Source organism: Ranitomeya variabilis, chromosome 1, assembly GCF_051348905.1.
Source record: "Ranitomeya variabilis isolate aRanVar5 chromosome 1, aRanVar5.hap1, whole genome shotgun sequence".
NCBI lineage: Eukaryota > Metazoa > Chordata > Amphibia > Anura > Dendrobatidae > Ranitomeya > Ranitomeya variabilis.
The window spans coordinates 642314011-642341872 of NC_135232.1; the positions used below are offsets into that span (position 1 = coordinate 642314011).

Consider the following 27862-nt stretch of genomic DNA (forward strand, 5'->3'; position numbering starts at 1 on the left):
GAAAAACAATGGTGTGCTTGGTTTTAATGTTACTTTATTCTTTCATGAGTTATTCACATGTTTCTCTTTGTTTACAGCCATTGACATGTTGCAGAGGTTAACACGTGAGAAGCCGATAGAAATTGTGTTGATGTCTGGTGAACGCAGTACTCGGGTCATTGCAGCAGATTTCAATGCAAGACACCCTACACAAGAAAACTGTCACCATTCCCATGTTATTTAGGTGTATCCATATAAATGGCCCACCCAAAAACGTTTGCCTCATCACTGAAAATAATGTTCTGTGTAAACTGAGGGTCCTGTTCCAATTTTTGTTTTGCCCATTCTGCAAATTCAGCGTACCGATCTGGATCATCCTCGTTGAGATGCTGCAGCAGCTGGATTTTGTAAGGGTGCCATTTGTGAGTAGCTAATATCCACCAAAGGGATGTTCGACTGATGCCAGATCAGCGCGCTGAATTTCCACCAGGTGAGCATAACCAGCACTTAACCACTCTCCCTCCATAGGGTATCCCCTAGTGTGCGCTCTGTTTCCCGCTTCTAGATTTACACTGCTTTTTTCACTGACCCATTCACTTGAATGAACGACTTTGCGCTTACAAATCAATCAAAATAGGTTGCCTTAAAATGTTTATGGTGATCATCAGTCAGCCCCCCCCAAAAAAAATCTATCATGTAAATATTCCCATTTTATAATGTGTCCATGTGCAGTCAGTAAAAAAACACTGATGTGTGAATGAACCTATATATAATATAACTAGAATTGCCACTTGAGGTTTACTAATATTGTACATTTCAAATATCTGTGTATGAATGGTGTAGTGGGTATAATGCTTTTTATAGAAATGTTTTAAATAATCAGCATGATTGTCTATCAATGAATGAATTAATATGTTTGAGTTCCCGCGGCTGCATGTCCAATTATGAGAAAAAAATCGCAGCATGCACGATTTACATTAGATAATCGGCCATGCAAGTCAATGAGTCCACGGAAAAAAAATCAAACTGCACTCATATCACACCTGAGTGTGCACCGATTTTCACAGACTGACCGGATGGAGAAGATGGAGACTTTTTTTCCCAGTCTTCTCATCCGAGAAAATTGGATCCCACCATACTAATAGTCTGATCAGAATAGAATGTTATTCGCATAATCGTCCCGAATCTCTCGGATGAGAGAAAATACTTTGGTGTGACCCGAGCCTAATCAGGATCTATCAGCAAGGAGGAAAGAGGGTATGTGATGACAAGGTAGGAAGAAGTGGTGTGTTTTACTGTAGGAGAAAAGAATCTTACACCCATCAGGGAAAGTGAAGGGTTTAAGGCATAAATTACATCCATTCAAGAATCGTAAATAACTGAGCAACATGTAAAAAGCAACGCTCCTAAAGGTCCAAGTGCTCTAAATAAGAAACAAAATAATTTAGAGATATAAAGTGAAGGTTCAGTTTTACATTCACCTAACAAGCTATGCTTAAGTGTATAAATGATTATGCATCTAGTCTTGATGGACTCTAGTAAGGTACTAAGTGATTTGGTGGCCATGCTTAGTTGCATTCTACATCATTGAATCACAAATCCATTTATAGAGCTCATATCAATGTTCATATTAGATGCATTTATTGTGCATGATTTGAATATGTATCTTTGACCAGTTCCAAGGAAAATTCTGATTCAAGTTTTCAGGTGTTATGTTTTCTTCTGAGCTTGGTAGGTTCCTCGTGAAGGATTCCTCACTCTCCTCCTCTGGACAGCAATGTGCAGAGCATCGAGGATCAGCTCTCTGTTGTTCTCAAGGTTATACTGTGTTAATTTCATCAGCCTGTCAAAGTCCGACTCGCTATAAGTAAAGTTTGTTAAAAAATAGGGGGAGAAAGCTCCTGTAACGTCCACATTCCCATCTGACATTTCTTCTGGAGATCTTAACACACCTGAAAGAGGAATTGAGAAACAAATTTAATTGTTGGATTGTCTAGAACATGCAGTCATTAAAGGGTTGCGCTCGCTTGCTTTTGCTCGGTTACTTTGGGAAGTCATGCAGTATGTATTAAGAAATCAGTGGGAAGAATTCTCTAGTTTTACCATTGTGAATCAGTAATAGTAGAGATGTGCAGACCTTTTGAGTGAACACAGAGAGACAGAAAATACATGTGGGGGAGAGGAAACACTGTGAGAGAGAACCCTGATGGCCATAAAAGCTTACACTCTACAGAAGAGCAGGAGTCAGCTGACCAAGAGAGCTTACACTCTACAAGTGTGCAAGAGAGAGAGATAAATAACCCTGATAACCATAAGAGCTTACACTCTACACGAGAGAGAGAGGACTCCGCTGAACATAGGAGTTTACACTCTACAGGAGAGAGGACTCCACTGACTATAAGAGCTTACACTCTACAGGAGAGAGAGAGGAATCTGACAATATAAGCTTACACTCTACAGGAGAAAGAGAGAGGACTCCACTGACCATAAGAGCTTACACTGTAAAGGAGATAGAGAACCCCTATGATTATAAGAGTTTACACTCTACAAGTGTGCAAGAGAGAGATAACCCTGCTAACCATAAGAGCTTACACTCTAAACGAGAGAGAGGACTCCACTGACCATAAGAGCTTACACTCTACAGGAGAAAGAGAGGACTCCACTGACTATAAGAGCTTACACTCTACAGGAGAGAGCGAGGACTCCACTGACCACATGAGCTTACACTCTACAGGAGAGAGAGAAGTAGAAAGCCGCTGACCATAAGAGCTTAAACTATAAGGGAGAGAACCCCTATGACTATAAGAGCTTATACTCCAAAGGAAAGAGAGGACTCCACTGACCATAAGAGCTTACACTCTACAGGAGAAAGAGGACTCCACTGACCATAAGAGCTTAAACTCTACAGGGGAGAAATAGGACTCCGCTAACCATAAGAGCTTACACTCTACAGGAGAGAGAGAGGACCCTGCTGACCATAATAGTTTATACTCTACAGGAGAGAGAGAGACTTAACCAGTGACTCTGGAGATGGAAAATTACTCTGCCATCTAAGCTGTGCTCACCTGTTGACTACTGATCTGTGTTGGCCCCGGTACTGACCACCGCTGTATGAAGTATGATAATCCGCTAGATGTCATAGTTGCAGGGCATCGAATCTTGCAGGCCAAATCGAATCTCAAAATGTACGAATACTGAGAAATTCGACTCAAACTCTCGATCCTCTCTGAATAAATCTGCTCATATATAGGAATTTGTCTATGAACCCCTATACAGCATTGCTGGCAATGGAAATCTAATTTCCTGTGACTTCCTAGAACAATTAGCAGAATGCATGCATCTTTTGCCATGCTTGCTCCATATTGTCCTCTATTACACACATTGCTCTTACTAGTAATTTTATGAAGTTGCTTTAGAAACTTCTGTGAGTAAAATCAGAACAGTTAACGTTATGTTGCGATCATACCTGGTTCCTTAAATTTTTTGAAAGTGTCATTCACAAGAGGGAAGTGAAGCACAATAGGGCAAATGTTATTATCATCATTGAAGACGTAACACTCCTTGTGTGTCTTCCTCTCCTCCTCACTCAGTGATACCTTGGGGAATCCGATACCTTGTGTAGTGCAGTAATTACAAGTCTGTTCCACCGACTGCAAACAGATAAGAGCCAGTAAACAATTAACTTTCCAAAAAATGATTGTTTTCTGAACTACTACTCCCAGCATGCCTTACAACAGAATACATATTTCATAATTATTTGTACTCTCTATAGTAAAAGCCATTTGGTTCTTGCAATGCAATGCATTCTGGTCTAATGAACCTATGTGCACACAGAGTTTTTTTTAGCGGTTCCACTTCAAAAACCACTTGAACAGCTCTTCCTATTGATTTCTATTATAAAACCATTTTGCCGTTCATATTTTTAGTTTCTTGAGTGTTTTTTGTTTCTTTTTTTTAGCTTAAAGTTTTAAAATCTGCTAGCGGTAGAAAAAAAAGTGCATGTTGCTTCTGTGAAATCCGTTCCAAACTACGAATTGTCCAATCAAAAGACTGCAAAATCTCTTCTAAAGTGGTTCAAAAACTCTTCAAAATCACAAAAGAAAACTCTTTAGGAATCTTAAAACACCTCCAAAAACTCTTGAAGCGGTTTCTACTTAAGAAAACTCACAAAGTTTTCGACTACCTCAATAAAAGTCTGTTTGCACATACCCCTTAAACATTGCTAAAGTGATGAAAATTTCCCACCCAATGTGTGCACATGGCTTATTTTTCATGAAGCCTAAATGAAATTTACCAACCTGAAGTGGGGTGTCTAGAGTATAATCAAAAGATATAATGACATCCACTTTTCTCTCTGGTTTGAGTAAAGGCGGAAAACTTGCATTAATGAAATAACCAGCATCCACAAGACACAGATTGTCAGCAAGTGGTGTTAGCTTATTCGGAAAACTGTCTAAATTGGTATCTGAAAGACAAAAGCAATAACAATTCCACTATCGATTTTCGGACATTTCAATATTTTAAGTTACGACTTGACAATGATTAAGACAGTAAGTATTAGGCTATGTTCCCATATTGAGCTTCTGGTGAGTTTTTGATGTTGCAGATTTTCTGTACCCATTAAGTAAAACAGGTTACTTGCATTTTTTTTTCTATATCATGCAGGGTAAAAAAAATCACCAAAAACTCATTGTGGCAACGTAGACTAAAGTGCCGGGATTACCTTTCCATGTAGTGAACTGAGGCTGCTGATGATAATCTTTATGCAAGTAAAGTCCCTGCAAGAAATTATGTTGTTCCCCGTCTATGGGTCTGTTGGTCAGTAGCCCCTTCCAAAGGCGACTGAAAGTACCAGACGGTGTGAACAGATGAGTTCTCGTGTGCGCGGATTCTCTCCTCACCTGAATATCTTCTTTGTCTTAGGAAGAAGAAAGTGACAATTAAATTATTGCATCTTCCTTATCTCACCGTTTACCTTATGGTATATTTATCCAGATATTAGTAAAAAAAATAAAATAAATATACCAATATCCTTAATTCTGTCCTGAACCCAAGTGTCCCAGAAGGTATCCAGCTGGGCTGTTAAATACCAGGTGTCCACTAAATTCAAGGAAAAAACGTTTCCCCACAAACCTATAGGAAAGGAAAAGCAAAATACATTTGTGGATTTTGGATCCTACTGCCCAAAAAATAAATGAAAAATAATAATTTGACAGCTGACATTTCTGTGATCAAATATTACTCTTTGGTGCTATGTACAATTTCTAATTTATATTTAGTTCTTAAAGGGGTTGTCCAGCCTAAACAAGTTATCATCTATTAGATAACTAATTGATCAGTGGGATCTGACTGCTGGGTCCCGCGCCAATGTCCACATGCATGAAGCCTTACCTTGCAGAAAGCAAATACGAGGTTCTGGGTGTTTCTTCATCAGTCGACCCATGTAGAATTCACTCCCAAAATCCTCTGTTCGGATGGAGGCACCATATTTGAGGAGTCCAACTTCATAGGGTGTAAATTCACACCATTCTGAAATGACAATATTTAACAAACTGATTTCCAGGATCTATAAATATTCACTTCATTAACATATCTGCTATTGTGGTATGGTACTGTGTTTCCCGGGTCTTGTACCAATTTTTGGGCTTGGCATCATTGCTTATATTTATAGAGGAATCCATTATTACCGTGATGGATCCAAAGGATCCTCATGGGCCTCTTTGACTCTTAGAAAACGCCTGGTGACAAATTTTCTTTATGTAACCTGAGAGCAGTGTGATGTAGGGTCTGAGAGCCCGATTCTAGGGATTTGTCACTTATTAGGTTTTATGCTGTTGTTTCAATAAAATCAATGTTTAATCAGTAGGGAATTGTCACTGCAGGACTAGGTGTCTCATGCCTCCTAGTCCTGACGTTCTGTGTGACTCCGCCCTATCACCGATTGGCAGCTTTCTGTCAATATACATCTGCTAATCAGTGGTGTGGGCGGGGTTTTACAGGGCTCAGCATTAGAGCTCTGCTAGATCTGCAAGCAGAGAAAATTTTACGTGCATCACAACTGCTGCAACCAGTAAACTAAGTGACACACAAAAGCTTGTTGACAGATTCCCTTTAAGGGGTTCATAACCAGAGCTTTACACTATTAGGACTCCTCAGAATAAGACAAGTCCCTGGGGGTTTCTGTGCAGTTCAAGGCAGAAAGGAAACATTTTGGGTGAATTTTGGCCTACTGAGTTGCTGTGTTTTTTCGGAAATACCATTGGCTACTGACATGCAGAAGATATTTTTGATTGTTTATTATATTTGATGTATGAAAGATGTCCAACAATGTAGATACCTTTAAAATCCAGGGTGCTGATAGTGTTCTGTTTCACATTAAGAGCAAGGTAAATAGGTAATGGATTCTGACCATTGTCCAAGGCTGCTTGCTGATCAGAAAGCCTGCTCTCATTTCTCTGGAAGTACAAAATAAGGAAATGAGACATATATGAGAAAGTTACATATTGCAGAATAAGCTGAAACCCCACCCCTTGTTTGCCGACTCATGCCAGATCCGATACAGAAATTTCAGTGAATTCCCATTCAACGGAGTGGGCTTTGCAGAAATCCATGCGCATAGAATTTCAGTTACGGCTCATTCAGCCTCCGTTCGTTTCATTACTGATTTTGCTCAGAGTTACATCAGATTTTCATCCGCGATGGTCCGAATTTTATCAGTTTTTCTCCAGTGAGATAAAAAAAAAGTTTCTCTACCTTCTATCTAGCAATCCATGAAAAATGGGCAGCACTCAGATGGCATGTTTTTCTTTTACACGGACCTATAGGTTTTTGATCCGACACTTGGATCAATATCAGACATGTCTCCACCATTTTGTGCGGAACCTCAGTCCGTTAAAACAAATTGGACATGTGATCTGCCCCATAGACTATACTGGGTACGAATTATATCTGTGAAAAATATGGATAGAACTCGTATATGAGAAATGAATTAATTAGCCAGTACGTCAAAATTTCAGCAACAAATACGCCACGGGTAAACATACCTATAGCAAGGGATTTGGTTCTAAATTCTGTCTTGTTTACTGGGCTACAAGACACCTCAAAGCAAAAAAAAAGCAATAAAAAAAAAGAAAACACAATAAAGATAAGAAAAAAATGCAAAAAAAAAAGGAAAAATATAAAACAGTAAAAAAAAAGGTAAAAACAATGTTAAAAAGATTAAAAGAAAAAGTAAAAAGCAATAATAGATTGTGAGCCCTCGCGGGCAGCGTCCTCTCTCCTACTGTACCAGTCGTGACTTGTATTATTTAAGATTACTGTACTTGTTTTTTTTATGTATGCCCTCCTTACATGGAATAAATAATAATATTAACAGTAATACCGCAACTTGTAACAATGCAAACTGATATCATATCAATATAATTTTACAATTGTTATATAGTCTAAACATAAAATATTTCTCATCTCCTCAACCTGATAGGTCACGTTCACACTAGCAGTATTTGGTTAGTATTTGACATCAGTATTTGTAAAACAAAACTAGGAGTGGAACAAGTAGAGGAAAAGTATAATAGAAACATATGCACCACTTCTGGATTTATCACCCACTCCTGGTTTTTGCGAAATACTGACCAATTACTGAACAGGGGCATCTTTCCTAAAAAAAGTAATTCTTGATTTAAAAGGTATGTATAAATATAGACCACGTGATTTATAAAATTCACATTTCTCACCCCATTGTACCACATTGATTCAAGCATGAGTCCCCAGAGGTCCGTAAATGAGGGTTTCTGACCATCCTCAGCAGCCTGCAGAAGCTCCTTGCGATAGTACTTTATACGATCCACTGAAATAGTATTCAACTTGTTTTTTGTCACATTCTTCTTTATATTGTGTATGGCTTCAGACAGCTTGTTGTGTGACCAGTTCGGGTCCTCATACAGTTTACTTGTGGTCCTAACAGAAAAGTAACTTGATGTTAATAAATTGGCCAAGTAGCTAAAGAAAGAGGACTAAGCTCGCCCTTATGTGTTGTGTTAGGTGACGTGTCGTGGGACAGCAGTTCTTAGATAAGATGAGAGACCACAAACACCTGTGCCAGTTGCCTACGACTTGCAGTTGCCCGACTATTTTACAGCTGTGAAGTCGCAGACGCATATGACTTGTGTTGACCTCTAAGGCAAGTGAGTTCCGTGCAATTGGCAACCAGCGACAGAAAATCCAACACAATTGGAAACACATGCGGCCCTGTGACACCATAGGGAGTCGTTAGATGTGATGTCGTAATACGACACGATCACAAATTGCCGTGTAACCTAGGATCAAATTCACACTTTGCAGGCTTGGATGTAGATGATAATTGCACACAAAAAAGCCTAAAGCTATAGTTACAAATGATGTTTATGCAGTGGCTTTCACAATTTATATACGGTATATATATTTTTTTTATTACAGTATAAAAAGGTCAAATTTGAATTCAAACAAAATAGATTTTCCTTCTGAAGATATACCAGGTTGCTGCAGTTTTCACACCTGCAGAATGCTAATTATGTTGCAGACTATAGGCACTGCATATTTCACACATTGCGATGCAAGGAGTTGCAAAATTCAGGCCAGGGGATTTTGCTGAAAATTTACAAAAAATTGGCAGCAAAATTCATGAAAACCCCAAAGATGTCTGAATTCACACTTAAAGCGAAATTGTCATCAGGTTTTGCCAATATAAACCAAAGCCACTAACTTTAACTTATTAAAAAAAAGTACAAAAAAGCCAAAACACGGAAACTGCGGTGCGGCAGGAAAAGGCAATCGATCAAATAGGTAATCCAGCTCAGACATTCCTATAAAAACTTTAGAATTTTATTGAAAAATTTCTTTTAAGATTAGTAATCAAATATGAGTAAAAATCACAACCCCCATGTGGGAAGAGTAGCGGTTGTGCAGACGCTTTTCAAACGCAAGGACTAAGAACCACAAGGTTGGAAACGCGTCTGCCCACCGCTAATCTTCCCACATGGGGGTTGTGATTTTTACGCATATTTGATTACTAATCATAAAATAAATTTTTCAATAAAATTCAAAATTGTTTACTGGACTGTCTGAGCTGGATTACCTATTTGATCCACTAACTTTAACTGCTCTATTATCGCAGTCCATCAACCTGAATATAAGGCCCCAACAACAAATTCCTTTCATTCGTCTCCAGCGTTGTATGCTAATCAAAATGGACCGGTCCAATGGACGTTGGTGGTGATTTGATTTCACCTCCTCTATTGGCGGAATCACCATCCTCCTGCCTTGATTAACGAGGATGACGTTTTCTACGTCATCCACAGATGGCTGCCAATCTTGTGTCTGCCGTAGTTGAAGCACCGGCGCACTTTGCTGTGCCTTAGTAAAGGCAGAACAAAGTAAGACATATTACCAGGAAGCTGTATGATCTTCATTCACTGCACACAGGCTTCGAGCGCCCGGGTTTACGATGTATAATTTTTTAAAAACATATTTCCTCAGAACTTGCTAAATTCCAAAGTACGGTTCTTGATCTTTTTCCACTTATAGAAAAATAGCACCTTATTTTTGAAGATTCTCTGCCCCCAGCATTCTGGTGTTCCCATTTCAGTACCAGCTGATGTTCTTAGGTACGCCCATGATTGCAAATTTTAGCAAACTTTCAAATACACATTACAAATAAAAATTCGGCACATTTTCTGATAACATAGTCTGCTAAAGACATTTCTTACCATGTGGAACCAGAAGCACTCGCTATGTATGTAACACAGTCTAACAGATCCATGTTCTGCAGTCCATACAAATGACTGTACAGACATGCCATAGCTCGGGCTCCGCCGCCTGTGGCCATGATTGCCACAACTGGAGTCTGCAAAACAAAAGCAGGTAAAACCAGTTACCAGTTTTCCCTGTGTTCACTATCCCTGTGCAGATACATTACTGTCTTACTCCTTTGGTGTGACATTACAATATACATTTTTATTTGCTATCAGAACAATGTGTATATTTCTCTGAAATACAGAATTAAAGGAATTTGGACAAATGAAGTAACTGAAAGTGAGTCCCCATCGATAATATAATAATGGAATGTTAAAGGGGTATTCTCAAGTTGATAAGTTAGACAGCTTGAAAAAAAAAAAAGTAAGTTTGCAATTGACATGCTTTTACTATCTGCTGTCATATTCCTGATATGCAAGCTTTTATGTTACATAGTGTACAGCTGGTTTCTGAAGAGATTTACCATAAGACCCTGGCCAGGTGTGTACAGTAGTTACATTCCAGGAAAGGAGTTAACTCTTAACATATCAGTCACCTCTCTCCAGCCCAGTGATTTTACTGCAGCAGTTATCTGCTCACTTCCCTCCCCCTCTGCTCCTGACAAGCTGCTGTTATAAATCTTGCAAAGTCAACAGCCCCCTAGCATGAGCAGTTTCCAGAGCAGTTCTCCTAATCACAACTCTCACTGTCCTGAACAGTGTGTTTGTTCAATGCCCTGTTATCTACTGTATGTATGTAAATTATTCTCTAATAAGAAATGTTGACCACCAGTGCCTGCCTAGACCCTTGCTGAGAGTGTGCAGTAGTTAGATTCCAGGAGAGAAGATAATGCCTAACATCCCAGCCATCTCTCTCCAGTCCATTGATTTCTATACAGCAGTTAGTTGTTCACCTACCTCCCTCTCCCTGTCGGCACATGACAAACTCCTTCTATCAGTTCTGTGAAATCATAATCCTCTGGACCCCAGCATCACAGCCCTTACTGTCCCTAGCCATGTGCATTTTCAAGTGCAATTTTATTTCTATATGTGAAGTCAGCAGAAGGAATTCTGCTCTCGATTACACCAAGAGTGGTAATAAGATAAGTAAAAGAAGATTATAAAAAACCTATCATACAGAGGCTGGCCCACATACTCCTAAGTATGGGTTAACACTGCAGAAATGATGTAATTTTACATGACCCTTACCTCTTCACCTGTCAAATCTTCTTCCAATTGTAGAACTTTTTTCAATGCGTCAGCTACCCGTCTTTGGCGTTTTTGAAGAAATATTTTCTCTTTATCACATAAGTCGAACCCCAATCTCACATCAAGCTTTTCTGGACTGGAAATACATTAATATATTTCAGGAAAAATCAGTTGAAAGTTATTTTAATTCTAGAGATACATTATACTGTTTAACATCTCATGTATTAGGGAAGAATTACTTCTATGTGGGTAATGAGAGAGGGTCAATTGTGAATTACTTGGGTGCATTTACAATTGTCTAGCAAAAACATTACATGTGCCAAATGTAGTTTGGAAATGCTAAATTTACATGAATCATCTGTATGTTAGCTCATTAGGTCTCCATGATGGAAAAAAACTACCTACAAAATGAATGCCATAACTCTAAGACCGCAGTCAGATGACTGTCTAAATTGGACTGAGATCAGAACACAATGCACTGACTGGCCGGCAGCTCTCCCACCCCGAGTGTGAAAGCTGCATAGAAATACATGTAGCCATTTGACTGCGCCCTAACACTGCAATTCCTATAGCCAATAGTGGGTTCAAAAACAGGCAACTGATCACTTGTGATTTTAGTAGTAAGAGCAAGCTCACTTGACATCTTATTTCAGTGTACTTGTCATTAAGACTGGTGAGCAAAACGTCAATCTTAATGAATAGGGGCATAGAGTATCCCAAGTGGCCAAAAATTCTACCATCAGGTGTAGCTGTTTTTTTTGTAGCTGTTTTTTTTGTTCAGCCAATATTGAAGTCCTGATTATACCCTAAATAACCAGGACTGCATACTGATACATTGCAAAAACTTCCCAACGAGATTTGTGCAGCTATTTATGGGTTATTTAGTTCGCAAATCATTAATTAGACTCAATACTATTATGTCCATTTCTCAGCTGAGAGCACAGTTAATTGGTGGCTTGCAATAGATTTACCCCTAACCAAGATGTGAGGACATCCATTACAAGCAAATGTTCCTGATGAAAGAAGTGAAAGATATCCATAAAAAAGTCTCACACAATGGTAGCGTTTAAGGTCTCAGAAAAAAAAAACTACGCGTCTCTGAGTATTGAGCATGACAAAGAGGTCATCAGTGATCCAAAACACATTGTTTCTTTTTCTGAGCCCACTCTCAATTAACATTATCATTGTGTATGATGTCTTTGTGGATCTCTTCCACTTCTTTCATCTGGATCATTTGCGCTCTATTAATGTCTTGGTTAGTGGAAATCCTTTTGCAAGCCATCAATCAGTTCTTTGCAATTTTGGCTGAGCCTTGTGACCAACAAGGAAAGGCTATTCATTAGTGATGAGCAAATGTACGCTCGGGTGACCTCCAAGTATTTATGACTGCTCGGAGATTTAGTTTTCATCTCGACAGCTGAATGATTTACAGCTAGTAGCCAGGCTGAGTACATGTGGGGGCTGCCTGGTTGCTAGGGAATCCCCACATGTACTGAGCCTGGCTAGTAGCTGTAAATCATTCAGCTGCCAGGATAAAAACTAAATCTCCGAGCAGTCATAAATACTCGGGAAAACCCGAGCAACGAGTACACTCACTCATCACTACTATTCATGCATCCCAGTAGAGTTGTGCCTAAACATTGCCGAACTCATTATAGTGAGCCTCCATTCTTTCGGTGTTTAAGTCTTGCTTCTGTCCAGAAGTACTAACCCTCCAAGCATCCTATCTTAGCTTTGTCCTTTAGTTTTTTTTTTTCTGCTAGCTGAGAACATGACAACATATGTAAGGGTTTAATGCTTCTGTATGTCATTTGCTGACAGTAGAAAAGTAGTTACAAATGGGGAGGAATGTTAATATTATGCATATTAGAAAGCAAAATAACTTTCCGTAATCACAGTCATCTGTCACGATTCCATCACTCAGTGTGGCTTAGGGACGTTGTAAGTGACAGCTCAACCGCCCTATAGGATCTGGAGTGGGCTGGTCTGTGAGTGTAGTGAGTGACAGCCCAGTCACCCAATCTGACGACCAATCAGCGACAGGCACAGTCCGGCCGCGAATGGGCCCCTCCTTACTCCCCTCCAGTCAGTGCCCCCTCCATACTCCCCTCCAGTCAGTGCCCACATAGCGTTTTAGCTGTGGCTGTGCTATATACTACATGGCTGTGCTATATACTACGTGGCTGTGCAATATACTACGTGGCTGTGCTATATACTACGTGGCTGTGCTATATACTACGTGGGCTGTGCTATATATTACATGGGCTGCGTTATATACTGCGTGGGCTGTGCTATATACTACGTGGGCTGTGCTCTATACTATGTGGGCTGTGTTATATACTGCGTGGGCTGTGTTATATACAGCGTGGGCTGTGCTATTTACTGCGTGGGCTGTGTTATATACTGCGTGGGCTGTGCTATATACTACATGGCTCTGCAATATACTACATGGCTCTGCAATATACTATGTGGCTGTGCTATATACTACGTGGCTGTGCTATATACTACGTGTCTGTGCTATATACTACGTGGCTGTTATATACTATGTAGCTGTGCTATATACTACGTGCCTGTGCTATATACTACGTGGCTGTGCAATATACTACGTGGCTGTGCTATATACTGCGTGGGCTGTGCTATCTACTACGTGCCTGTGCTATATACTACGTGCCTGTGCTATATACTACGTGGCTGCTATATACTACTGGCGCCGATTCTTTGGAATGCACTACCTAGGTTAATACGATTAATCCCCAATCCCCACAGTTTTAAGCGTGCACTAAAAACTCATTTGTTCAGATTGGCCTACCGCCTCAACGCATTAACCTAATTATCCCTGTGTGGCCTATTAATAAAAAACAACAACATAATCACGTTCCTCCATCATGTTCTCATACACTTTATGCAGTTAATAGCCTCTGTGTCTGTACTGTTACATACTTAGGCAGTTAACTGGTTCATGCAGCTTTACATGAACACCCGAGCCTTACACTATGGCTGGTCCAAATAACTAAAGCAATTGTTACCATCCACCTCTTGTGTCTCCCCTTTTCCTCATAGATTGTAAGCTTGCGAGCAGCAGGGCCCTCATTCCTCCTGGTATCTGTTTTGAACTGTGATTTCTGTTATGCTGTAATGTCTGTTGTCTGTATAAGTCCCCTCTATAAGTTGTAAAGCGCTGCGGAATATGTTGGCGCTATATAAATAAAATTATTATTATTATTATTATTATTACTACGTGGCTGTGCTATATACTACGTGGCTCTGTTATATACTACGTGCCTGTGTTATATACTACGTGGCTGTGTTATATACTACATAGCTGTGCTACATACTACGTGCCTGTGCTATATACTACGTGGCTGTGCTATATACTACGTGGGCTGTGATATATGCTACATGAGCTGTGAGACTCTTTCGCCTGGGGCCCTCAAAAACCTGCAGCTGGCCCTGGCTTCACTGATTGGTCGCGGCCGGCTGCGAACAATCAGCGACAGGCGCAGTCCAGCCGCGAATTGCCGCGGGATTTGAACCATACTTCGCTAATTGGTCGTGCCCGGCCAGCCGAATCCTGTGTATAAATTGCATTATTCTGAAATCTTCATAAATAAACTACATACATATTCTAGAATACCCGATGTGTTAGAATCGGGCCACCATCTAGTGTTATATAACTTCAGACCTCCTGACTACACTGTTTCACAGCTTGTCCTTGAGTAGCGAAGCAGTGTAACAAATCTTGCTTTAGTAACACAAAGCTGAAAAAAAACAGTATTATGTAATTTCCAACAAAAAGGTTACACATCACACTACAGCTTGATGAAGGGAGGGGGTTATCAGTTAGAAACGTATACGGTAACTAACAGCGCAGCGATGTGGCTGTTCAAGAAAATTAATTCACAGTTCATTAAAAATGGGTGTTATCTTCACGAGAATGGCCATGTAAGGCCTCGTTCAGACGTCCGTTTTTCACGTACATGTCCTAACTGTGTTTTTTATGAATAGAACATGTACCCAGTATAGTCTATGGAGCTGTTGTGTGTGATAAACAGCAATCACATGAAAAGTTCCCTTATTTCCTGCATGAATTTCTCTGTAGGATACACACATCACTTTCCTTATTTGGTCACAGAATTAATTACAGAGTATGTGTATTTTTACACCTTTGTATATATATATTTTTTTGTTACAAACAATTGCTTTTTTGTCATATAACTAGCACTTGTACAAAGAAAATACTATACCATTCATTTAATCGAATCTGCATGTCCAAAGGCTTTCCCTGAAAGAGGAACAAAAAATGCACTAATCAGTTTTGTCACCGTGCTTACTGAAAAGGATGACAATCTTTTTGCAAAACTTTATAGTATTTCATAGGGGTAATGTTTCACTTTTTGAAGAGTGCCAAGCCAAGCCTGGCATGTCAGAGTGAGATAACTTATTATAAGCCATGCATGCTCCTCTGGGAAATTAAATATGCAAATTATCTCGCTAAAGTTCTAGTCCTCTTTCTCTCAGAAGATTCAATTTGCACATATAACATTTCATATAATCTTATGGATCAATGATCATAAACCCCCAATTCTCAAGCAAAAAGGGGAAAGTTACCGTTTCAACAAGCCATACACTCATAAAGCTGGCCGCCAAAGTATATGTCCCCCTATAATTAGGCCCATGAAGATTAGGTGGTTACTTCGTGATTTCTTTTATTAACCCTTTTAAAAAATCTGACCTAATTTGGTCTTAAAGGGAACCTGTCACCCCCAAAATCGAAGGTGAGCTAAGCCCACCGTCATCAGGGGCTTATCTACAGCATTCTGTAATGCTGTAGATAAGCCCCCGATGTATCCTGAAAGATGAGAAAAAGAGGTTAGATTATACTCACCCAGGGGCGGTCCGGTTCGATGGGCGTCGCAGTCCGGGGCCTCCCATCTTCTGACGATGACGTCCTCTTGTCTTCCTACTGCGGCTCCGGCGCAGGCGTACTTTGTCTGCCCTGTTGAGAGCAGAGCAAAGTACTGCAGTGCGCAGGCACCGGGAAACGTCAGAGAGGCCCAACGCCTGTGCACTGCAGTAATTTATGCTGCCCTCAACAGGACAGACAAAGTACGCCTGCACCGGAGCCACAGAGTGAAGACAAGAAGAGGACGTCATCATAAGAAGATGGGAGGCCTCGGACCGCAGCGGGACCGCCCCTGGGTGAGTATAATCTAACCTCTTTTTCTTATCTTTCAGGATACATTGGGGGCTTATCTACAGCATTACAGAATGCTGTAGATAAGCCCATGATGCCGGTGGGCTTAGCTCACCTTCGATTTTGGGGGTGACAGGTTCCCTTTAATGTCCACACATTTTTTTTGCCATTTTTTCATTGTCATGTTCCCAAAGTCATAACTTTTTTTTCTCGTTAACGTTGCTATATGAAGGCTTATTTTTTTATTTGGTCATTTTGTGATACTTACAACCTAATGCCCATATTTTATTAACTCTGTGTGGGAATAAATAGGAAAAATAAACATGTTTTTCGTCATTTTCAATTTTATGCGGTTTTTTTGCTGTACAAGTAGTGTTCACTTTATTCTCTGGGTCAGCGTGATTATGGTGATACCAAATTTTATTTGTTTTATTACTTTTGTACAATAAATTAAAAAAAGTATTGTGTCGCTATATTCTGAGTCATGAGGTGAACATTTTTCAGTCAGCAGAGTTTTTTAAGGGCATGTACTTTTCACTGGTGCCATTTTTGGTGACTTTGTATTCAATTTTTTTTGTTTTATTATTTTTGCAAAAGAAAATTGATGACTTTTTTTTCTCATTATATACGGACAGCCCTAACTTCATTTTTCTGAGAAAAGAGCTTATAGGTGATTATTGAACCAGTGATACCGGATAGGTGCCTTTTTTGGTGCATTTGTTTTATTATTGGATTAAACAACTCTTTATTCTGAAACCTAGGATATTTTTATGTGATTTGTTAAACACTTAAAACCATATTTTTATTTTTTTGTTGCAACATTTATTAGTCCCTAGGTCCTTAGATCACATAAATAAAATCCTACATTACTTATATACAGAGTATTATCTAGCCTGTGAGTGTTATACTGATAGGATACCTAATAGATTGTGAATGATCTACTAGGCTTGAATTTTGGTACACTCAAGGTCATTGTTAGGCCTCAGGTTCCCATAGCAAATAGTGGCTCCCTTCAATTGCGCTGCAGGGAGCCGATGGACTTACAGAGGGAGCAATCTCCCTCTGTCATACTCTTTACATACAGCAGTCACTATTGACGACTGTATGTAAAGAGTAAATTGAGAACTGCAAACACTGACATCGCTGAATTCCCTTTGCTACACCTTTGTTAGAAGGAGGAATTGAACACCATTAGGCAGCGGTTGTCCCAAAATTACTAGACTTACATATACTTAATGTAAATTAAAAAGTGAAAAGGCAGTGAGTTGATGGCATGAGATTAACTTGGTAATTCTACTCACGATCAGTTACTTGTGAAAAATATAAATCTTCAGTTTCCAATCAAGCGCTACTTACTTCCATTGCAGGTACTTGAACTTTAATATAATTCTCCACAGGAGATATTAAACTGAGGGGTACAGTGGTTTGATTAAAACCATCATTTTCTGTTTCACTGCTCTGAAAGAAAAGTTAAAGTAGTCATGATGTGGTTTCGTGGCATACTTTACAAAAATGTACCTTATTGTCAGGAAACACACAGAGATACAATGTCCATGGGTAATCTATGCAACTCCTATCATTACACCCATGACGTAATATTAAGTGAATAAACGTGGAGATGGCTGGAGGATGGATGCTTATTTTTGCCCAAATAATATTGGACTGTAACACTGCACATGGATATGTAACACTGCACTTGACCTAGACAAAGCCATCATTGCAGTTTTACATGGAAATACATGATAACCTGCTTTAGATAGTGATACAGATTTGAAAATAGCCTAACTAGCAATTACTTAATGCGGTGCTGTCATTGGATTAGTATTAAAGGGATTGTCCCACAAACAAAGTACAATTTAATCAATAGATGTTAGAATAATAATAATTTCCACAACTGGATGTGTTAAAAATGTTCCTGTGCTGAGCTGATCATATAAATTTGCCCCGCTATGCACTGTGCAATGGCTGTGTCTGACCATGCAGGTAAACGATCAACAAGTGCCACAATTCCTGGACAGTGGAGGAATAAATGATTATACAGACGATATAGCAGTAGCTGCTTTGTGTGAGTTAAAACATTTTACTGTCTGTTTTAACACAGGAGTGAGTGTTCTTGCCTTATCTCCAGTCCCCTGAGCTCATCAGAAATCCAGTAGGATCTCCGGCTGCCGCTGAGCTCATATGTCACTGACTTGATTTATGATGAGCTCAGAAGGCAGGAGACTTGGCAGAAACACTCATTCCTGTGATAAAACAGGGAGGAAAATGTGTTACTTCACAAGAAACAGCAGCTGTGATCACATACTGTTATGTCTGTATACTTTGTTTCCTCTCCTGACCAGGGAGCCCCCAATAAAATGGACACGACTCGTCACTACCACCAATATATCTACCCTATGTACCATCCTTTATTGAAAGCTAATGTCTGTTAATCTATTTTAGCTCCAAAGTCCTCTACTGAGAATTTAAAATTGGCTAGACAACTTACAAAGGTCACATCGAAGGAGGAGTAAACTCGGCTCAGGGAAGCTGTCATTTCTGTTCCTAAGTCTCTTGGAAAATGAAAAACTGCAGTTTCGCGTGAATTGAGTTCATGACTAGAGCCTGACTGTAGTAATATCTTGTGTGAATCCTCAAAAGAGCCTCGTACAGAGAGGGCCAGCTCTGTTTTATCTGCGGATGTAACAGAATAAGATCTAAGTGAATGTATTAGAGTAATAGCATTGTATTTCTAGTATCTATCTATAAAGGAGTTATATTTGGTCTCTTTGTAACCTGTCTTCACCTAGGATAATCTTTTATTGCACCATAAGCCTATTCACTAATGTGAACTTCTCCATGAAATGACTATTGCTTTGTCTAGTCATCTGTTTTGCTTCTATAAGATCTGACGTGTGCACACTTGCACCATTACAGATAAAGAGAGCAAGTCTAGGCAGTGGGCTCCTGTCCTGTCAAGCTTTAATATATTCCATGCTGCCGAAAAATGGCCCATAGTTACCAGCTGTAAATTCTAGTTCTAAGCCGGTCATACACATTAGATGGTTGACTGCCAAACAGTGCATTGGTCGATCGCTTGGCTGACAGCCACATCAGTGGTCTCTTGGGCGAGAGAATGCTCCTATTTCCTCTAAGAAAGATGGTGGCCAACATGTCAGACTTATGTCTGGGAGAAAAATAAAATCGGCAGTCCAAACTCAGACATGCCAGATCAACATCTCTCCCATAGACATTAGACTGTCGTCCAAACCCGTTGATATCGGCAGAATCAGCCGACATAGTTTAATGTAGTGTTCCCTAACTCCACTCCTCAAGAGTCAACAATAGATCATGTTTTCAGGATTTCTTTAGTATTAACCAGATGATAATTTCATACTAACCAAATCGTAAAAGTATGATGTGTCAAGGGTCTCTTGAAGATTTGAGTTGAGGAAGACTGGTCTAATGTGTATGGAGGCCTTTAGACTTTGCATCGTATAGATAAAGCATGATTATAGTTTTCAAGTTATTCGGGTCAAAGGTGTGCAAACCATAGAAACATCTGTAATCTGTCACGCCCATATCATGGCTTTAGCTTTACTGCCAGAATTTGCAAAGGGAGCCTCTGATGCAAATGTGAACACATCCTTGAGGCCTCTCATACACATTAGCCTAACTTGGGCCAAACCCGCTAACATGAATGAGTTCAGCCAAAAGTCTAATATGTATGGGAGATGATGTTGGGAGAGATAAGGATCCGATATGGCCGATTTCGGACTGCCAATCATTTTGTTATCTAAGAGATAAGCTGCTGCTAAAGAAATCTGCCAGTGTTTCTCTCAGAGAGAACACAGGAGCACTATCTAAAGTGCATGGGGGAGAGAAGGCTATAAACAATGCTATTGCAATATTAGCAAATAAACAGGAACTGCTTAAAAGATTTAAGATACAAGTGCTTCTCACTAAATTAGAAAATCATCAAAAAGTTAATTTATTTCAGTTCTTCAATACAAAAAGTGAAACTCATATTATTTAGAGCCATTACAAACAGAGTGATCTATTTCAAGTGTTTATTTCTGTTAATGTTGATGATTATGGCTTACAGCCAATGAAAACCCAAAAGTCATTATCTCAGTAAATTAGAATAATTAACAAAAACACCTGCAAAGGCTTCCTAAGCATTTAAAAAGGTCCCTTAGTCTGTTTCAGTAGACTCCACAATCATGGGGAAGACTGCTGACTTGTCAGATATCCAGAAGGCAGTCATTGACACACTCCACAAGGAGGGTAAGCCACAAAAGGTCATTGCTAAAGAAACTGGCTGTTCACAGAGTGCTGTATCCAAGCATATTAATGGAAAGTTGAGTGGAAGGAAAAAGAGTGGTAGAAAAAAAGAGTACAAGCAACCAGGATAGCCGCAGCCTTGAAAGGAGTGTTAAAAAAAAGCCATTCAAAAATTTGGGGGAGATTCACAAGGAGTGGACTGCTGCTGGATTCATTTTTTTCCAAGAGCCATCACACACAGACATATTCAGGACATGGGCTACAAATGGGGCATTCCTTGTGTCAAGCCACTCATGACCAATAGACAACACCAGAAGCGTCTTACCTGGGCCAAGGAGAAAAAGAACTGGACTGTTGCTTAGTGGTCCAAGATGTTGTTTTCAGATGAAAGTAAATATTGCATTTAATTTTGAAATCAAGGTCCCAGAGTCCCAGAGGAAGAGTGGAGAGGCACACAATCCAAACTGCTTGAGATCTAGTGTGAAGTTTCCACAATCAGTGATGGTTTGAGGAGCCATGTCATCTGCTAGTGTAGGTCCACTGTGTTTTATCAAGACCAAAGTCAGCACAGCTGTCTAACAGGAAATTTTAGAGCACTTTATGCTTCCATCTGCCGAAAAGCTTTTTGGAGATGGAAATTTCATTCTCCAGCAGGACTTGGCACCTATCCACACTTCCAAAAGTAACAATACCTGGTTTACAAACAACAGCATCACTGTGCTTGATTGGCCAGCAAACTCGTCTGACCTTAACCCCATAGAGAATCTATGGGGTATTGTCAAGCGGAAGATGAGAGACACTAGACCCAACAATGCAGATGAGCTGAAGGCTGCTATCAAAGCAACCTGGGCTTCCATAACACCTCAGCAGTGCCACAGGCTGATCGTCTCCATGCCACGCTGCATTGATGCAGTAATTGAAAGGAGCCCCGACCAAATATTGAGTGCATTTACTGAACATACATTTCAGTAGGCCAACATTGAGGATTTTAAAATAATTTTTCAAGATGGTGTTATAAAGTATTCTAATTTACTGAGACAATGACTTTTGGGTTTTCATTGGCTGTAAGTCATAATCATCAACATTAACAGAAATAAACACTTGAAATAGATCACTCTGTTTGTAATGACTCTATATAATATACGAGTTTCACGTTTTGTATTGAAGAACTGAAATATATTAACTTTTTGATGATATTCTAATTTAGTCAGAAGAACTTGTATGTGCTGGCAGATACAATTTTAATTGGCTTTGTAAACAATCTACAATTTTTGGCCCATGGATGACAGTTGCTGGAAATGGAAATGGGAAGTAATTGATAAAAAGATTCATTTAACTTATTTTGTCTAGTTATTGGTTGAAACTACCGTAAGTATAGCGTGATAAGCAAATAATATGTTGTTTTCTTTTTCTTTTTTTTTTGTTTCTAACCTGCTATTTGATATCTGCAAGGCACCAAACCCACCTGAAAGTAATGGAATGGGGGGAAGGCAAACAGCCCTCAGTCCTAGCAAAGGAAATGAGAGAGTACTGTTGAGTCATGATCCAGCGTTAGGAGATAAAACCCATATTTAGTGTCCTCTTTTTAACTGGACTATTATGTTATGAATGTTATTCTCTATGTTTGCATGTTAACAATTTTGAAAAACATCTTATTTTTTTAATTGTAGAAAAAGAAAATAAGCAAAATTTGTGCAATTTGATCACGCTTACTTTTAAAGGGTTCTTTCCTTTGTTTCTGCACTTCCACTTCCAGAGACACCATCTCGGGACACTGAAAGAAATATTCATATATCACCAACATCTTATAATCAGAGCCGTTCTTGGAGGTAGGGGGCAAACAAGGTATTTGCCAATTTCCTAAAGGGGCCCCGCCAGACCTTAGACAGATGCTACAGGTCCAGTGGGTTGGGAGCAGAGCAGAGTCACACAATTGGCAGCCAGCAACAGCCACCAGTGGGCATAATAGCATAGACTTTCTAACTCACTGTTAAAAGAATTGTCCAGTCACAAGAAACTGATGACCTTTAGTAATGCAGGTGAATAGGGTTGTACTACAATACCCAGCACATCCTCTACATATTAAATGGAACTATATCAGCTGATTGGCAGGGGTGCCGAGTGTCCGATCTACATCTTGTGACTGAATATTCCACACTGGACATTACATCTAGTAAAGTGAAGGAGCTCATAGGAAGCCTCGCAATCACCACCACAATCCTCCTGATTAGCTTCATAGTAATGGCCCATTTAGATGATGCGATTGGAGAACAAGCGTCCATAGGAGTGCTCATGCTTGATTATTTTCCCATGTAATCATGCAAAACCCTCATGTGTGAGGTGATTGCATCAATTATGCTGGATCAAAAATCACTTATCGACAACACATTATCCAGTGTAAATGTGCTGGCAGAATCATGATATTCTATGGAGACAGCACGATCATCAGCTTGTGTGAACACACCAGTAAACAAGTATAGAATAACCCATATATAGTTAATTGGTGCTCCTTAGTGTTGAGCGCACGTGCTCACATAACATCTTATCCGAGCATGCTCTGGTGTTATCCAAGCATCTGGGAGTGCTCGTATATTATGTTCGAGTGTCTGCGGCTGCATGATTTGCGGCTGTTAGACAGCCTCAACACGTGTGGGGACTGCATAACAAACAGGCAACCCCCACATGTCTTGAGGCTGTCTAGCAACCGCAAATCATGCAGCCACAGTGACTCGAACATAATATACGAGCACTCCCAGATGCTTGGATAACACCAGAGCATGCTCGGATAAGACGTTATGCGAGCACATTAGCTCATCACTAGTGCTCATTTAATGACTTGAAACTGGCCCCTGTAAACACACCCTAAATGTGTCTTGGATTGTGGTGTCTCTCTATTAATTTCGACCAGGGCCACACTTTATCTAAAACTGTTCCAGTTTATAATTTTAACCCCTTCCCGACATACAGTTACATCAAATGTCAGGGCTCCTGACTTTGCAAGCCCACATCTTTCCCAGCAGATGATGGCTGAATTATTACAAACACTCTTCAAATTCTAACGGTCGAGTGGGAGCCTTCTATGAACTCTGAGCTTTAGCTCCTTTCATAAATTTTCTATTGGATTCAGGTCCGGTGATTGCCTGGGCCATTCTAGCAGCTTTATTTTCATTTTCTTTCTCTGAAACCCATTGAGAGTTTCCTTGGCTGTGTGTTTGGGATCATCGTCTTGCTGAAATTTCCATCCATGTTTCATCTCCTCCTGGTAGATAACAACAGATTTTTCCCAAGAAGGTTTCTGTACATTTGTGCATTCATCCTTCCTTTAAGTTTAAACACGCGTGAACATGGTTTTTGTTTAGTAATGGAGTCTTGCGTGATGACTGTGCATGCAGGACATGAAGGTTGAGAGCATTACTTCTGTTCCTGCTAAATCTAGGTCTTTCTGTAGCTCTCCACAGTTGGTCCTAGGCTCTCAGACAACTGTTCTCATAATTCTTTTCACTTTTCTGCCTGAAATCATGGCCAGTTTATAGTAAAATTATGTTCTTTCCACTTTCAGATTGTGGCCCCAATAGGGCTCACTGAAGCCTTCAGTAGTTTAGAAATTCTTCTGTAATCAATGCCATCAATATGTTTTGCAATAATACGGTTGCAAAGGTCTTGAGGCAGCGCTCTGGTTTTACACATCAAAAGATGTTCCTTGTGTGACACCTTGGTATTGAGACACATTTTTATAGGCCATCAGCTGAATCAGCTGATATTATTTTTCACTAATTGGCAGGGTTGCCTTCTAATTACTGATAGATTTCAGCTGGTGTCCAGACTTTCCATGGCTTTTTGCACCTCTATTTCTTCATGTGTTCAATACTTTTTGGACACACCTTCTAATTTAAAGATTTTTCTGTATTTTCATGACTATGAAAATTGTACATTCACACTGAAGGCATCAAAACTATGAATTAACACATGTGGAATTATATACTTAACAAAAAAGTGTGAAACAACTGAAATTATGTCTTATATTCTAGGTTCTTCAAAGTATCCACTTTTTGCTTTGATGACTGCTTTGCACACTCTTGGCATTCTCTTGATGAGCTTCAAGAGGTAGTCACCGGAAATGGTTTTCACTTCACAGGTGTGCCCTGTCAGGTGTAATAAGTGGGATTTCTTGCCTTATAAATGATGTTGGGACCATCAGTTGTGTTGTGCAGAAGTCTGGTGGATACACAACTGATAGTCCTACTGAATAGACTGTTAGAATTTGTATTATGGCAAGAAAAAGGCAGCTAAGTAAAGAAAAACGAGTGGCCATCATTACTTTAAGAAATGAAGGTTAGGTAGTCCGAAAAAATTGAGAAAACTTTGAAAGGGTCCCCAAGTGCAGTGGCAAAAACCATCAAGCGCTACAAAGAAAGAGGAAGACCAAGAGTCACCTCTGCTTTTGAGGATAAGTTTATCCGAGTCACCAGCCTCAGAAATTGCAGGTTAACAGCAGCTCAGATTAGAGACCAGGTCAATGCCACACAGAGTTCTAGCAGCAGACACATCTCTACAACAACTGTTAAGAGGAGACTTTGTGCAGCAGGCCGTCATGGTAAAATAGCTGCTAGGAAACCACTGCTAAGGACAGGCAACAAGCAGAAGAGACTTGTTTGGGCTAAATAACACAAGGAATGGACATTAGACCAGTGAAAATCTGTTCTTTGGTCTGATGAGTCCAAATTTGAGATCTTTGGTTCCAACCACCGTGTGTTTGTGCGACGAAGATAAGGTGAACGGATGGACTCTACATGCCTGGTTCCCACTGTGAAGCATGGAGGAGGAGGTGTGATGGTGTGGGGGTGCTTTGCTGGTGACACTGTTGGGGATTTATTCAAAATTGAAGGCATACTGAACCAGCATGGCTACCACAGCATCTTGCGGCGGCATGCTATTCCATCCGGTTTGCGTTTAGTTGGAACATCATTTATTTTTCAACAGGACAATGACCCCAAACACACCTCCAGGCTGTGTAATGGCTATTTGACCAAGAAGGAGAGTGATGGGGTGCTACGCCAGATGACCTGGCCTCCACAGTCACCAGACCTGCAACTGATGGTCCCAAACCCATTTATAAGGCAAGAAATCCCACTTATTAAACCTGACAGGGCACACCTGTGAAGTGAAGACCATTACCGGTGAATAGCTCTTGAAGCTCATCAAGAGAATGCCAAGAGTGTGCAAAGCATTCATCAAAGCAAAAGGTGGCTACTTTGAAGAACCTAAAATATAAGACATAATTTCAGTTGTTTCACACTTTTTTGTTAAGTATATAATTCCACATGTGTTAATTCATAGTTTTGATGCCTTCAGTGTGAATGTACAATTTTCATAGTCATAAAAATACAAAAAAAAATCTTTAAATGAGAAGGTGTGTCCAAACCTTTGATCTGTACTGTATGTTCCGGCTCATGTCTTTTGTTTTGCTGTAGTTTCTTATATTTTGTGCAAACAGGGGTGTGGCTCCTCTTTTTGATCTAGGAATTTCATCGATATATCTTCCCATGGAGAGCTGTCTGAACAGTCGGTCCTGTATCCTGCTCTGCTCTTATCTACATTGAGGTCAGATAACACACGGTGAGGTTTTAATATTAGAGATAGGATAGGACCATACCTATTGGGGTACACCTTGTCACGGTGGGATGGCTTTAACGCTTCTTTGATCAAAATAGTGTTAACTAAGTACCTTATGTTATTTACATGTATGATTACTACTTTCTTATTTACTTACTACAGGGTATATGCTCACTTTGTTATCTTCTTGGATTTTGTTTTAAAAATACAACTACCTAAATTATCCAGAGATTAGCATGCCAGAAAAGAAACCTGCTAACGTATAGATTCACACATTATGTTAATACTACAACTTTTTTTTAAACATTTGTATCACTTACAACCAGGACTCCATTAGTGGTGACTTGTTTCTTTGATTCTGGGCTGGAAAAAAAAAAAGACAATATTTAAAAGTCAATGTCCAATTCACAGCTGCACATAGGTTTATGCTACAAAAAAAATAAACCAAAGCTTGGTGATTTATATCCAACTTTAATAAGGATTCTGAGAAGATAATTGATATGTCTGTTTCCACTTTGGCCTGTGTATTTGCCTTTGTCATGATTGATGCTTCATTGGGTAAACATTTCCACTGGATTATTTGTAAAACATTTCTATATAGCCCTTATTATTTTACTATGAATTTTATTACATACTCCTATGACATAGACATTAAACCATCTTACAGATCGGAACCTGTCGCAAAAGGAACACTAGCGTTATCTGCAATTGAGGCTACTAAGTAATAATAGCCACCGACCCTGGTCTATACATTGCATTACCCATTAATTATCTATCAAATCATGTATTCTAATTAATTTATCTGCAGATGATGCACACTTTATGAAAGGTGACCAAATTGACTATGTATTTTAGGCCAAAATGTTTCCAAATCTTTTCCAAAATATCACTTTATACGACAGGTTGAATAAACACATTTTTAACATTATTTAAATCATAAAGTTTTTGAAGCCAATTATATTCTTATACTCACATTAATACCAGATTAAATTCCACTTGAAGCTCCTCCCTAAACTATAAAAATGTATTTTACAATTTTGCAAATATTTAACATTTGAAACATCAATTTACTAATCTACATGGCTGATCTCAAGAAGACAAGCCCTCAGGATAAAATAACCCATCGTCCTGTTAATCAGCAGATACAAATGTATTACATACCTCCTACTGAATTAAAGGGGTTGTCTGGCAAAAATAAGTTAGGTGATAAGTTGTTGATCGGAAAGGGTATGATTGCTTGGATGTGCATCAATCGGCAGAAAAGGTAACTTTTATCCCTAATAGTGGCAGTGTGCATATTCACCCACCATTCCATTTATTCTTTATGGAGGTAGGCTCAGCTTTTTCAGGTAGCTCCTTATTCTGTTTTTTTTTTGGTTATGGAGCTAAGAACTTACTTGCAAGCTATAAAAAGTCACGAGGACCCTAATTATACCAACTTAAATACCAAAAAAGACCACACACAATTCACATGCTAATAAAAGCTCCCACAGAGCGCTGCAAATCTATATAGCATGGTGGAGAGAAAAGGAAAAACCTTTTTCAAAAATATATATATACACCACCAAAGAAAAAATACCATTAGGCGTCTTCACCAATTGCTTTACAAACTGCATATATCATATTCAGATTATAATAAAAAAGGACAACACAAAATAAATCAGAACGTAATGCCTCGGTATATAAAGGAACAATCTCACCCAAAAAGTAGTTCCTTCCTTCCCAGCAGGAGGTAAATCGGTCTAGGGGTGTCCATATTCATAGGAGGAGGCCTCCAAATGTCCATACAATACCCCATTCACCAGATTTACACCCGACCATATTCTAAACCTCCCTC

At 39.5% G+C, this 27862-nt stretch overlaps 1 protein-coding gene across 2 annotated transcripts in view; it reads right to left on the reverse strand.

The window, feature by feature from the left end:
* Positions 1-1597: 1597 nt before the first annotated feature.
* LOC143773991 (cytosolic phospholipase A2 delta-like) overlaps positions 1598-27862 on the reverse strand; it is a 91211-nt gene continuing 64946 nt past the window's right edge. The window contains exons 5-21 of one of the 2 annotated variants that reach the window (XM_077261289.1): positions 26999-27039; positions 26346-26388; positions 22126-22186; positions 21878-21919; positions 18638-18822; positions 17506-17607; positions 15200-15237; positions 10956-11091; positions 9723-9859; positions 7713-7935; positions 6317-6434; positions 5371-5508; positions 5005-5112; positions 4703-4897; positions 4278-4444; positions 3446-3629; positions 1598-1931 (exon numbers count right to left, since the gene is read on the reverse strand). In XM_077261289.1, coding sequence (XP_077117404.1) covers positions 1690-1931; positions 3446-3629; positions 4278-4444; positions 4703-4897; positions 5005-5112; positions 5371-5508; positions 6317-6434; positions 7713-7935; positions 9723-9859; positions 10956-11091; positions 15200-15237; positions 17506-17607; positions 18638-18822; positions 21878-21919; positions 22126-22186; positions 26346-26388; positions 26999-27039 — 2160 coding nt within the window. In that variant the 3' untranslated portion in view covers positions 1598-1689. The remainder of the gene's footprint in view (positions 1932-3445; positions 3630-4277; positions 4445-4702; positions 4898-5004; positions 5113-5370; positions 5509-6316; positions 6435-7712; positions 7936-9722; positions 9860-10955; positions 11092-15199; positions 15238-17505; positions 17608-18637; positions 18823-21877; positions 21920-22125; positions 22187-26345; positions 26389-26998; positions 27040-27862) is intronic. The other variant, XM_077261295.1, reaches the window with a different exon arrangement.